Below are 14833 nucleotides of genomic sequence, written 5' to 3'. Positions count from 1 at the left end.
TAATCTTACAGCTAGACTCAGCATTCAGCGCTAGCGCTGCAGATGAAAGACCGAGACAAAAGACACTCATGCGACACATACCAGGTCTGTCTGGCTTTCGGGCCAGTTTGAGACGCCTCTTGTGTGTGGCTATAGGACCAGGAGGATAAAATCGGGACGGGTGACTCCTCAGAGCATCTCCCCCTTCCCTCGGCTCCTGGACCCCTCTGCCCATCCTTCAGGAAATGGGGAGAAACCCGAGGGGCGCAGCCCCGGCTTGCTGCTCAGGAGACCTCCCTCCTCCTGGACCTCCTCCAGGCATGAGAAGCCATTCTGCTGCAAGCGGGGCGTTTGTGTGTGTTGGGGGGAGGGCTTGTGGCAGCGTGCGAGAGGGGATCTTGGCTGCCAGTCTCCGCCACAAAGGCCGAGAGGCTGAGAAGTTTAGGGGCAGCGCTTGGCTTTCTCGGGGAGTCGCCGTGGCAGGAGGTAAAGGGACAGGGCGGGTTGCAGGGGGTCTGGCGCTCCCGTGCGCTGTCCAGGGTGCTGAACGCAAATGCCTCCGCGCCTGGCACGGCGCAGCCCGAGTTCGGCTCAGCCTCCTGCCTTCCCTCTCGGCAGCCGATAACCTTTAAACCTCATTCAACTACTACAACTGTAAGCGCCTGGCTGGACATCTCTGGGTGCCCAAAGTCTGCAGGCAAGGCAGGCGTGCCAAGAAAGCACATCACTACTTTGTCTGCGGTTGCCGTAGTAACTAATATGTATTTTCCTCGGCTTTCATATTTGTGTCTCTTGTTGATTTTTTCCCCTTAAACACAGAAAAGTTAATCTGAGGTGTAACCGACTTATTTTTTTCCTCTGACCTTTAAATGACATTTTCCTTCACTGGCAAGGCGGATTTCTCTCTCTTTCTCCCTTTTCTTTTTGCAAGTGGATTCTTCACTAAATGTTGTTTTTAAAAAATAGAGTGAAGTGAACCCTCCCCCATTTATCGGATGCGGCCAGCGCTGAAGTTATGAGATTTTAATCTCATTAACTGTCTTGCAGAAGTTTTAAAACTTGCCAGCTATTCTATCATTAGTTTAAAAGGCCCAGGCAACAACCCTCTTGTCTTAAGCAAACTGTGTAAATACATATGCTGTGTAAATACATATGCTTCCTTGAAATTTACATTTGAGAACCTCTTCTGATGAAAATTGATTAGCATACTTACAAAAATATGTAATTCTCCCAACCCTTTTAGCATTAAAGTGATCTTTAGTACTTGTTGTTCTGACCCAGTTTCCTCTGACAAATGTATTGTATTCCTTCTTATATCAACAGGATATAACTCAGTACAAGGATGCCTCCTTTTGCGCCTTGGAGCCATTTGCATAAGGCTATGCAATAATGGGACGTGGAGCCACTTGAGATGTGACAGGGACTGGTCTTTCCTTCATGTCCTTCAACAATGTGCAGACAGGAGGAGCCCATGAAAATTGTAACCTGCATTTGGATGACATCTTGTAACAAAATGATTGGAGTGGTGCTGGTCTTTTTCCCTGCTATCTTCCTGGAGATGGATCTACTCCCCAAAAACACTGGCAGGAAGATGCTGCTCTCGGGAGCTTCTTCACAACGATCAGTAGCCAGAATGGATGGGGATGTCATTATAGGTGCCCTTTTCTCAGTCCATCACCAACCACCGGCTGAGAAAGTGCCAGAGAGGAAGTGTGGAGAGATCAGAGAGCAATATGGCATCCAGAGGGTAGAAGCCATGTTCCATACTTTGGATAAGATTAACTCAGACCCAGTCCTGCTGCCCAACATCACACTGGGCAGTGAAATCAGAGATTCTTGCTGGCACTCGTCAGTAGCACTGGAGCAGAGCATTGAGTTTATAAGGGACTCCCTGATCTCCATAAGAGATGACAAAGATGCACTCAGTCGATGTGTGCCTGACTCTTTATCCCAACATCAGAGCAGGATCAAAAAACCCATTGCTGGGGTGATTGGCCCAGGCTCCAGCTCAGTTGCTATCCAAGTTCAAAACCTTCTCCAGCTCTTCGACATTCCTCAGATAGCTTATTCTGCAACGAGCATTGACCTGAGTGACAAAACTTTATACAAATACTTCTTAAGGGTGGTCCCTTCTGACACTCTGCAAGCCAGGGCCATGCTCGACATAGTCAAACGCTACAATTGGACCTACGTCTCTGCAGTCCACACAGAAGGTAAGTATGGAAAAGCAATGCACTTAGAATCAGGCTAATTAATTTTTTTCTTCCCACCTCTGTTAGCCCATACCCAGGGAGCTAGCCATGAACTTCTGGTGGCAGGCTGTAATGCTACTGCATGGCGTGCTACATAGGATTGTCATTTACGTGGTTCTCTTTCTCCTAGGTCCCTATTGGTGACCATCTAACTGACTAATGTAAAAGAGTGTTTTCCACTAAGGGGACACCCAGTGCCTGACTCTAAATTCGAACTCTTAGACAGTTGTAACCTGTTTATTTGCATTGTTTACCTGGGCAAGTCAACACCAACCCAGGGATGCCAACAGCTATTTTTTTTAAGTTAATAACCTAGCTTGCTTGGGAAAAATAAAAGGAAATCAATGTCTTCCATTCAACCTCCACCCTCATGCCCCCTCTGCCACCGTGGGATCTGAACTTCAGCCACGGAAGTTAGTTTTGAACCAACTGTTAAGCAGTTTCCCAACTTGCAGATTGGACATGGCTTAGTAAAACCTCATTTAATATCAGAAGAAAAGCACTAGCAAAACTAGACACACCCAAGATTTTTAGATTTGAGCCTGTCCCTTTACTTCTCATGCACAGAAGGATTCCTTTTTCTTCCAGTTTAGACTGGTCACTCACTTCTAATTAAGGTGGTTGATATGAGAATTTAGAGCTGAAGTTAATGGTGTAAATCATTCTTGAAGAGAGAGGGACAGGTCTGGAATGAAGTGTACAGATTTTCTATCAGACAAATCTTGTTGTTTAGTTTTTATTCAGGCAGAGGGAGTCACTGATATCAGTGAGAGCTTTGCCTGGGTAAGAACTGAGTCAAAATTGAACAAGTGCTCAAGAATTGGGCATGATGTCTGTTTTGTATTAGTAGTATAAATTAATTTCTGGGACTATACACAGAGGACTGATTCCTGAAGACACTGCTCTAATCTTTTAGAGAAATGTTTCCTAATGAAGGAAGTGTATAGAGGTCAGTGCTATTTGACAGGTATGTAGTTCTAATTTTCACTAAAGTATTACTAGTATATGAGTGGAAATAAAAAAAAATACTACTATATAGAGACCATTTGTATTCAATGCATTTAGTTAACTTTAAACTAGTAAGTGAAGGAATTGTAAGATCACACTATCTAAAACTGGAATCATTGGTTTATTACTAGACCATTGTTTCCTTCAACTACAGCCAAATTTATATTAGCAGCTAAATTATAGAAAAGTAAAGCCCTTTCAAACATTGTGACATTTCTACAGTCCACTCATACTGCTAAATATAGTTGGTAATTTAGTACACAGGAAACCTCTTTCTGTTAATCACAATACATAAGTTAATATACTTATTCAAGTAAATCCAGGTGTAAATCTGATTTATGATTCCCTTTAAATTAAGGAACTAAATATGCAACTTCGTGCTCAAATATCTGACCACATGTAAATTGTTGAAAACATATATTACCATCATGCAAGAAAAAAAATATCAAAAAGACTTGCAAATGTCACATTCAAAGGTGAATTGGATTAATCCTAGACACATGAAACACGAAAGTGCTGCAGTTTTCAAAAATGTTAGAGCAGAGAACAATGACCTGACAGTTACAATTAATTTTGTGGCCTGCCACAGATGAAAAAAAATAAAAAAGCCTGATGTACAGGATAGAACCTGCGATTCTAAAATTCTTGAATACTGGTATATATGATTATATTTTGTGACAGATCAGAGTGAAAATACATAGTAAGGCACAGCTTCTCATCTGGTGGAACTTGTCATAGCTCCATTGACTTCAGTGGAACTATGTCTGTTTACACCATTTGTGGACTGCCCTTCAGGGATCTATTCTACTTCCATATGCATATGCAATTCCCATTAACATTAATGGGAGTTTTCTTCCCTCTTGGGAAAGAGAACAGATTATCATAGTTGGTATTTTTTTTTAAAGTAATGATGTAGGCTTTTCATGGTTGCAATCTCATTCATTACATGCAAGAACTTTTAATTAGCTATTCATCTTAAAAACACCTAATTAACTGACAAAGAATGGTTCCTGCAGGATATTTTTCTGATATCAAGGGTGATACTTTTGAAAATATTTAACTAATTCGGCTTCACAATGCAATAAATTCTTCTCCAGTATCAAGATATCATTTTTCACATTACTCAGTTTTCATTAGTCTTGCTCTTGCTCACTGTCTTTCACATATACGAAGACACACACAACACTTCTAGAGATTGTAACTTAATTGGATTTACAGACAAATTATATTTAGTAGCATTAGTACATACTTGCTGAGTTCCTTTCCAGAAGAACTATAGAATACCAATGTATGAACATTCCTCCCTGCCCCTCCCTGTGTTTTTAAGGTGAAATTACTGATCAGGAACAGTGTTGCTTTTAATTCTCTAAAATCCTACTCATGAACTGAGATCAAGACTGTGAGAGCTCTTCTGTCTCTTCTTTTCCAGTGCCTGTGACATGCAAAGCACTTTCCTTTTTTGCCTAGCCAGTACTAGGGCCACTCTCAGTGCAAGTACCTGTGAATAGGGGCTTCTCCATATGTGCTTCCTCTGGTAATGAAGGGGTAAATAATGTTCGGAACCACGTTTCCATCCTCCTCTATATCAATTCAGAGAGCAACACTAGATCTATGCCATCCTTGAAGTATGTACTGCATATGCAAGCCCTGTGCACACCATGGTTGGGGCAGACTGTGGGTTGTGATTGGGAACCACCCTTTGCATAGGATGGAAAAAGTGTACACATTTCTTACTAAATGCTCAGGCAGCATCAGCATCTTGCTTTTCCAAAGACCGTCAGATCTGTGTGTACCAACCCTGGGAGTTGGACAGCCATTTACTTCCCATGACAAATCAGTCTTTGGCATCTAACACCTCAGATCATTGTGGCCACCTCGCCACAAAAAATGAACTGAAATAATCAATTAATCTGGCATAATCACAAAGCAGCTGTCAGAGAGTGGGGTACTTCAGGCAGTACTGACCTAGTTTGGATTCAGACAGGTAACCTAGAAATTAAAGTCTCCACAGTCTTTCTCTGACACTCTAAGCCATCCAGCTCTTCCACTGCAATTCCTATTCTCTGCAGTGTCACCTTCAGGCATGATGGCTTTCCAGAACAGGTCAGATGCATACAAACAATATCACTACATATGTATTATTTTCTTTTAATAATGATCATAAATAAATGCCACATGACAGACATTTGTTGACTATATACAGTGATCTCTACTTATTTTGTCACATCTAGTATACAGTGACAATGATGACGGGAAAAATGATCCAGGTTGTAGTAGATTGTCTTTTTTGATAGTCCATGAGACCATATTATTCTATTGATTGAACATTGAGTTTTATTCTCCATCAGAGTACAGGGCTCATGCTCCTGCTGTTAGTGATAAAGGCATTTGTCTGCATGAAGTCCTTACACATTCATAGGAGACAGATCTCTTGAAGATATGGAACATCTGTCTTTTGCAACATGGTTTTCAGGAATAGATAAATTACTATAATGTTAGGTCTACACAGCAAAGTTAATTTTGCAATAACAGCCATTATTTTGGAATAACTATCCTAGCATCTACACAATGCAACCACTATTTCAAAATAATTTTGAAATAGTAGTTGGCGTGTTTTGAAATGGGTAAACCTCATTCTATGAGGTATAGTGCCTATTTTGAAATAGCTGCTGTCAAGAAATAGAGCCTATTTTGAAATAAGCCGTAGTGCGTCCAATGGCTCTTTTTCGAAATAGGCTCTATAGTGTGTAGACACTGTATTTTGGATAGCTAAGGGCTATTTTGAAATGTATTTTTGTGTATAGCAATGTTATTTCAAAATAAGATATTCTGGAATAGCTTATTTCAAAATAAGGCTGCTGTGTAAATATACACTTTTAAAATAAAGTGTTACAACTAAGGGTATCTAATCACACTGAAAAAATAATTTGTATTAAAACTGACATCACACAAAGTTAGCCAGTCAAGAAAAAGGCAAGTAATTTTGCTTGTTTATGTCTCTCAAACACAGTTGCACCAGGACAGTGCATTATTGTCAGCACACCTGCATAGGCAAATTTGCATGGCCATAGCTGCAAGATAGTTTCTAGGCTATGTTTTTTCAAAGAACCTTCAAAGAGCCCATGCACCCTCTTATTTTTTATGGCTGATTCAGAATAGCCTTTCTGTTCAGAAATACACTGAAGTATACGCTTAATACTAAGTATCCACAGGAGAAGAAGAATGTTGGGTACATTGGATGTGGTTCAGTGAAGAAAAAAAAAGAGCTGGAAAACATGACTGAAAGTCAGAAACTCACTGAGCTCAACAAAAGCAGGTTAAGGAATAGCATGATAAAAATAGTCTTTAGGTACCTGCATAGGGAGAAGAAAGTTGGTCATAAAGGGCTCTTCAGGCTAATGGTAAAACAAGTATAAGATGCAATGGGTAAAAGCTGAAGTTTGACAAATTTAGACAGGAAATAAGGCATGCATATTTAAGCATGAGGCTAATTATTAGAACAACTTTCAAGGATTGTGGTGGATTCTTCATTGAACCATTCTAAACAGTGGTTTTCAACTTAAACTTTCAACATTGACTATGTTAAGATTTCCAAAGTTGGAGAGTCCGCTCCTTTCTTCAAAATTTTTTAAGGGACAATTGAAAAATTTGAAAACCACTCTTCTAAAATAAGCTATAGTTCGAACAGGAATTCAGTCAGGGTTATACAGAAGTTCAAGCTAGAATACCACAGTGGTCCTTTCAGCTTTATAGTCTATGGATAAGGCTCAAAATTTACTAGTGAAGTATTTGGTTATGATTATAAAGGTGTTTTTAGTTCAAAGAGGATGTGGGCTTTTAGCTTCATTTCTGTGTTTTGTTTTGTGGCCATAATTTGTCCCATATTCTCCACAGTAGTGATTCACAAAATACTCAAGCATGTAACCACTTACTAGCTGATGAAAGCTGTATGGCCTTGAACATTTCAAAGGGAAACATTCTTTTGGAAATAATGTATAATAAAATTGAGAGTAGAGAACTCATCATTTATAGTTTGCAATGGTTAGAACAGTGGCTTTCTAGATTTCCGAAGTATTGCACCTCTTTCAGGAGTCTAATTCGTCTTATGAACCCCCAAGATTCACCGCATATACTTGCTCACAAAATCAGGCATAACAATACAAGTGTCAGAGGAAACAACTACTGGAAAATTGCTTACTTCCTCATTGTTACCATGTGATTATAAAATAATTTGCAAGTACATTACAGTACATAATATGCACAGCAGGATAAGCAAGTCGTTGTCTGTATGCAAGTTTAGTTTCTACTGACTTCCCCAGTGCTTTTTATATACCCCCTGGAAAAACTTCTGTATGGCCTCCAGGGGTATGAATAGCCCTTAGCTAAAAATAGCTTTTTATTCAAAGATATTGCACTGTTTGGGGTAATGGGTCAAGAAATCCCTTTAGATCTTTATATGTCATGACAAGAAACTTAATTTCCATTGAATGCACAAGGGCAGGATATAGTGGAAAGGGACAATGGAATTTGTTATACCAAAAATATAAACATATGGTAAACACTGTGTTGCTCAAAAATTATTCAGAAACTATTCTTGCTTTCTGTGTATATACCCATAGGGCCAGCTGTTTTACTTGTGCTAACTGGCACAGTTCCAGTGATGTTGCAGCCGTTGGCAGTAGTGGAGAATTTAGTCCTGCATTTTAAATATTCGCCAAACAGTTTGGATTAATAATTTTCAGAATGTTGGTTGCTCTCAGACTGTTCCCTGGATGTATTTATTAACATTTCACAGTGTAACTGATCGTATGGTATGTTTAGAAGAGTGGCACTTTCTTAACATGAGAATTATGGATTTGTAATTAATTGAATTAATTAAGTGAATTTTGAGAATTCACATTTTCATAATACACTTCAGTGGTCATAAGAACATTGACAAATAATGAATAGAGTAGTGATTTGTATTGGAAATGTTTATTCACAAATATATTCACCAAGTTATTGCTTCATTATCCAACCAGCCTTATTAAACATCATGGCTATGTCTACACTAGCACACTACGTCAAAGTAGCCTATTTCAAAGTAAGAACATCAAAATAGGCTACTTCAGCATGTATCGTCTACATATTGTCCGGGGCTGGTGCCCTCAATGTTCAACGTCGAAGTAGCAACGGGGAATGTCGAAAAGAGCACCCCCAGAAGGAAATGCAGAGCAGCCACACACACAAGCACTCTCTGTCAAAATAAGGGACCAGCAAAGCCTGCGGATGGGGTCACAGGCTGGACTAGCTCTTCTGGGGCTAGAGCAAGCCACTCCCTTAAAGGGCCTCTCCCAGACACACACAGCCTGCAGCACGAGGTCCACAAAACCGACAACCGGTTGCAGACCCCATGCACACAGCATGGACCCCCAGCTGCAGCAGCAGCCAGAAGCCCTGGGCTAAGGGCTGCTACACGCAGCGACCATAGACCCTGCAGGGGCTGAACAGAGCGTCTCTCAACCCCTCAGCTGATGGCCACCCTGGAGGACTCCACTATTTCGATGTAGGAGGACGCGGATCGTCTACACATGCCTTACTTCGACATTGAATGTCAAAGTAGGGCGCTATTCCCATCTTCAGATAGGAATAGCAATTTCGACATCTCGCCGCCTAACGTCGATTGCAACGTTGAAATAGTGCACAGCGTGTGTATACACAGCGCGTGCTATTTCGACATTGTGCCAGCTACTTCGAAGTAGCTGGTTAGTGTGGACCCACCCCATATGGGATCTCAGAAGCCTGGTGTTATGATAGAGAAGCAGAGAAATTCAATGTATATTTTATCAAAACCAAATTTAGCATAAGGACAGAGACAAATGGAAAAAATAAGTGGTGACTGGAATTTTCTCTGCGTTGGCCACATCAACTATATTTATAAGAAAGTGGTGAGAAAATAATTTGCATTGTTTGATGTTGACAAAAAATCTTGCTTGTGACAAATATGGTAGAGAAGTTATTCAGGAAAACTTCTTTCTTGAAGATATTTGATTTTCTAGTGTTAATAAATTCACAAAGAACCAAACCTTTTCAACTGCTCAAGTGGCAGCCTCATGGGTTATATCAGCTCAAAAGAATCAGCTAATGTCCACACCTGCCATTTCAACAATACTCCTAGGTTTCACATTTATGAGTTGGCACACTGGCTTCATTTATGCCAGTTGCTTCTATTTTTCTCTGTTATCCTCCTGCTTTTTGATTTATACATCCCACAGCCCCAGTATGCTACAGCAGATTTTCTGTGGTAATAAAAATTGTTTTTAGAACAATTCAAAAGAACTGGGGTTTCTAAACAAGCTATATGAAAATGTCTTTAAAATGTTGTTTTGAACATAGAGTTCTTAATATTAAGGCAATCTTGTCTTGTTTACTTAGTCAGAAAAAAACTATGGCTATGGAAAGTTTAGCTATCTGTCTACATATGGTAACATCCATTAAGATACGTATATTAGGAGACTGCGAGGCTCTGGGGATTGACAGCTTTAACGGAATATAAGCATGTTCCCATCTAGATCATTGAGTCAAATACAGACTAGGGCATCAGTGATATAAAGTCATTTCTCATGCTGACTGGTGAGTGAAAAATGAGTTATGGCCTCAGGCAATATCTTCTAGTTGACAGGTGCTCACAACACAAAAACCATCATCACAGATGGCACTAATTAACATCCTTCCTGCCAGTCTCAGCAGAAGGGGCAGCAACTGACTGTACATGGACACTTAACTACAGTATCTTCTCTCCTCTAGGGGTGATCCCTTCATGTCAGGGTTGTAGCACATTGTTAGAGCAGAATGGGGAAGTTTGCACAGCCATCAACAGTCTTCTATCTGTCCCATGGAGAAATAGAGCCTTTCACTTTGTGGATATGTCAAACACTAAAATTAACTTAATATTTAAAAAAATAAAGTAAACTTCCAGAAATATGTACATCCAAGATGGATTAACACACACACACACACACACACACACACACACACAAAACTATATAAATCTAGGGCCCAAACTGGCTGTTAAAAAGTGGGAGAAATTCCATAGACTTCAGTAGAGTTGCAACCACTGATGTCAGTGGCAAATGTGACCCAAATTCTGTCTAGATCCTGAAAATAGCTCCAAGTGGACTCTATATCAACATAGGGCTTCAGTGAAGTAAACAAAATTCCATGCAGGCATAGGATTGTCCTCTGAAGAGCTTGTTGAAGAACTCTGTCCTTGCTAGAAATCCAGAATGAGACACATAGCAGACAAATAATGCATAAGCAGAAATCCAGAGATGGCTTTCCTAGTAACTGGCATTTCTTTTATTTACCATATAAAACTATCTTTGCCTGAAATTTCAGTCTCCAAGCAGGCCACTCAACATGCACATGAGAAGGCAACACAGCACATGCAATTTAATATGTGCTCTCATTTTTCCTTATCCATTGATGACTGTTGTAACTACAGATAACATGTAGCCTAATAATGCAACATACAAAGCCACTAGGTATTTACTGTATTTTGTGACATGTGGGAAGCCTTTTAGTGAAGTGAAGAGTACTGTGTAGTACAAACTGTCTTTCCATCTGTGACTTGCCACTGGCTGCATGGCTTGCCTCAGTCAAAAACGCAGTGTGACATGCCTTTCATTTCATTGCAAAGTCAATCATACTGTGGCCTCTGAGCGATTTTCATTTGTTTATGCTCTCTTGTGCACGTTTTTAAACAACTGATCATAAAGAATACATGTAGCATGCTAATGACTGTTGAGGAATTATAGTGACTTTATTAGGGCCCTAATCCTGAATTCTTTATGTATGCAAAACTGCCGATGAAATCTGTGGAGTGATGCTGTGATAAGCACTTTAGAAATATTGATAGCTTAAATGGATAAGATGCAAGTTCATATTTAATGTGAATAAAATTATCCAGACCAGGCATAGGTGACAGATATTGGGCCTGGTACAATGCTCATAAAAGTCAATTGAAAGACTCCAATTGACTTCACAAGGTCCCAGCATTCATACCGTATCTATTGGATTAGGGTACTAAGATTCCTCAAACAGCATAATAGATAAACAGAATGCTCCTCAGTGATGCAATTTGCAATTAAATTGATCTCACAGTTCTCTGAAAGTTAAAACAAAAAGCAGTCAAGTAGCACTTTAAAGACTAGCAAAATGGTTTATTAGGTGAGCTTTCGTGGGACAGACCCACTTCTTCAGACCACTTCTTCAGTAAGACAAAGAATTAAGGGGCACAAAAACAGACATAAAAACACTCCTGATCCACAAACTGGTCAGTCAGCGCTTGAATGGAGTGGGCCATTCTATTAATGACCTGAAGGTTTGTGTCTTACTGAAGAGAAATTTTCACAACAGATTGGAAAGAGAGACTGCTGAACTTTCTTTTATATTCAAATTTGGCACATTAACACATGGTTTGAACCAGGATGGGAATTTTCTAGGTTATTATAGGGGCTCTTTTGCATACTTGGCTTAATCTAATTCTTGACTCCCTCCCACACCTTCTACCCCTCTACTCTCTGATTTGCTCACCTTGATAATATTTTCCTGATTTGTCAACCTTGATCACTATTTTTGGTTCTCTGAGCCTTAAATATTGAGTCTCTTCTGGTATGGCTCTGATTGAAGAAGTGGGTCTGTCCCACGAAAGCTCATCACCTAATAAATTATTTTGTTAGTCTTTAAAGTACTACTGGACTGCTTTTTGTTTTGTTAGTCAGGGGAGTGAACTTTACGCATGTCTGTTTGGTGTTGTTAAGCTGACCTAAGTCCTTGTGTAGGCAGCAATAAGTCAATGGAAGAAATTTTCTATTCACCTAGCTACCATCTCTCAAACAAACTGATTACCTACCCCAATGGGGGAAGCCCCTCCTGTTGGCAGAGGCAATGTCTATAGCTGAAGTTGTGCCATTGTAGCATTTTGTGAATAGATGAGATGTAAGTCAAACACACAACTCCAGCGATGAATATTTGACTACTGTAACACTGAACAAGAACATCTGTCTGAAACCATCATTCAGAGGACAATAGCATGTGAGTTAAATTTCAGTTTTCAGTGTTGGATTACTTTAGTTCTTCACATGATTATGTTCTTCTCTTTTGTGGGCTCTGCTTATGTGCATTTGGAATCAGAACTGGAAGCTTAATGTGGTAATCTTTATAAAAGCACATAATGACCCAGAATGTCCTTATTTTAATCTTCTACTGGAAAAAAACAAACTAAAGTAGTCTTCACAATATAATTAGTGCCTACCATGTTATTTTAATTGTTAGATTAACTTTCAATGTTGCTTTTAAAACCAGATATTTACTATGATTTAATATAAAGTTGCTATGATTTCTATTGCGAGGAAAGACAGTATATTCTTGACACAAGCTGGTCAGTTTTTTCCACTGAATAAAATATAGAGGTAAACAAAGAAAAAAAGTCAGTTTTTGTTTAAATTTTCTATGCATAATTAGGATGCTTGGGTGGAAATATGAATACTGAAAATTTTCAGCAAAAACCCCAAACTTTGGAAATGCTGTCATGTTTCCTAATGGCAGAAGTAGGTTGGGTACTTCATGCTCCCATTTTTCTGCATAGGCTGGACTTCCTGGTCAGACTACTCTGTGGTTTCACATCTTGGAGAGCAAGCAAACACAAAATTGTACCTTAAGGATTGCTTTAAAATATGCAGATTTCTGAGTATTTAGCTATTAATATTGACTTTATCTATATATTCTTGGTCTTGCCTTTCATTATTTCATCTTTTGTTCTCCTTGTATAGCCTCTTTTTATCTATGCCTCTTATTGACCTATGTCACGTTCTCTGGGTGGTTGTATCCTTGTCCTAGTTGTCCTCTGAGAACCATTACCACGCAGTAGGCATTTATCATGATGTCTGTATGCCAGATACTTTAGTTTTCCTAATGGAGAGGAAAGAGAAAGGAAGAGGCATGTTTAGCTGGGGGGTGGGTGGAGAGATTGGTAGAAAGAAAAGTGAGAAGGGTCTTTTCTCCCACATTATCAGTAACCTAGTAGCCAGGGTTTTTCCTTCCAGAACTTTTTTTGTTGACTGAAAAATATTTCAAGAAAAGAAAGTAGCACACAGGTCTGTCTGCTAATGTTGTAGTAGGCTTTTAAAGGTTAAAAACAGCACTGACACTGTTAATATGGCATGAATTCTACTAGAGGTGAGCTGCAACAATGGAAGGTTAAATACTTGAAATCCCATGGTAATCAATTATTGTAGGTCTCATATTTTGACAAAGAATAACATTGAGTTTAGTACAGTTTTCTGGTTATATCCAAGTCACTAGAATCAGTGACTGAGAGATTAAGTGTGTACTAAAGTTTGAGGGAATGTTGTACAGGAAGATTAGTTTCAACAATGAACTCAGACAGCAGCTAACCACAGGTTCTGCTATGTGTATATTCAAGAGTGAGAGCATATAACAGATCCATAATGGAATGTTTTCCAGTGTTTGTGTTTTCCACTTCATTTAGATTTTACACTAAATTTGTTCTTATCATAACATAAACAAAGGCTCATGCAACTAAAGAAAACAATAAGCAGGATGGAAAGATTCATCTATATCATTCTCATAGTATCACTAATTATGATATCACTTTGTACCCAGAATGATAAAATTTGTCTGACAGCACATGCTAAATAAAGTAAACATTATGGGAGGAAAATGAAAATTTGAAAGCATAGTAGGTGCCTTTTTTCTTGATTCAGCAGTTTTGCAGGAATTATTTAATGCAAGTATATTGCTAGAGTACAGGGTAGATGTTTGTAAATATTCATGGAAGTTGAACATAGAAAACATAATTTATGCAAGTTTTTCAAGTGGACTTAAGCAAAGGACTAATCTAGAAGCACTGTATATATGCTGCTATGGCTGTCACCTTATGTAATAGGAATATTGATATGCTCTCACCCAGGCAATGCAGAATAAATTTATTTCTTGAAGATATGATGTCCTTGTCACATCTATTTGTCTCTCTTCTAATGAATGAAGATATTGTGACTGGATGAAAGTGGTCATTGAATGACACATTTCATGAATCTAAAGAAAGAAAGGTATGAGAGCCACAAAATAAGTAGAATGAATTAAAAATAGATATTAACACACTTGGAGAACTGGTAGGTAAAGTACCTTAGGAAGAAAATATAAGGGATAGAACAGTTTAAGAGAGGAGGCATTTTCTCAAGTAGACAATATTAAAGGAATAATTGTAAACTATCCTATTGTGAAGAAAAGATAAGAGGAATAATGAGAGGTCAATATGCTCCATCAGAAGCTCTTTAATGACCAAATTCTACAAAAGTTGAAATATGGACAAATAGCTAAGGAGGACTTCAAAAGAATAGCACAAGCATCCAGGGACAAAATCAGAAATGCTAAGGTACAATAAGTGTTGCATCTAGCAAGGGACTTAAAAGGCAATAAGAAGCAATTCTGTACATTAGGAGCAAGAAAAAGTTGAAGGAACATGTTGACCCTCATAGAATCATAGAAGAGTAGGACTGGAAGGGACCTCAAGAGGCCATCGAGTCCAGCCC

At 39.1% G+C, this 14833-nt stretch overlaps 1 protein-coding gene across 2 annotated transcripts in view; it reads left to right on the top strand.

The window, feature by feature from the left end:
* The first annotated feature begins 1429 nt into the window (after positions 1-1429).
* GRM1 (glutamate metabotropic receptor 1) overlaps positions 1430-14833 on the top strand; it is a 236610-nt gene continuing 223206 nt past the window's right edge. Inside the window, exon 1 of one of the 2 annotated variants that reach the window (XM_074988712.1) lies at positions 1430-2192. In XM_074988712.1, the coding sequence (XP_074844813.1) occupies positions 1430-2192 (763 nt within the window). The remainder of the gene's footprint in view (positions 2193-14833) is intronic. The other variant, XM_074988713.1, reaches the window with a different exon arrangement.

This window comes from Carettochelys insculpta, chromosome 3 (genome assembly GCF_033958435.1).
Source record: "Carettochelys insculpta isolate YL-2023 chromosome 3, ASM3395843v1, whole genome shotgun sequence".
In the NCBI taxonomy this organism is placed as follows: Eukaryota; Metazoa; Chordata; order Testudines; family Carettochelyidae; genus Carettochelys; species Carettochelys insculpta.
Note: the sequence above shows the minus strand (reverse complement) of the source record. Positions and strands in the feature narration are given on the sequence as shown.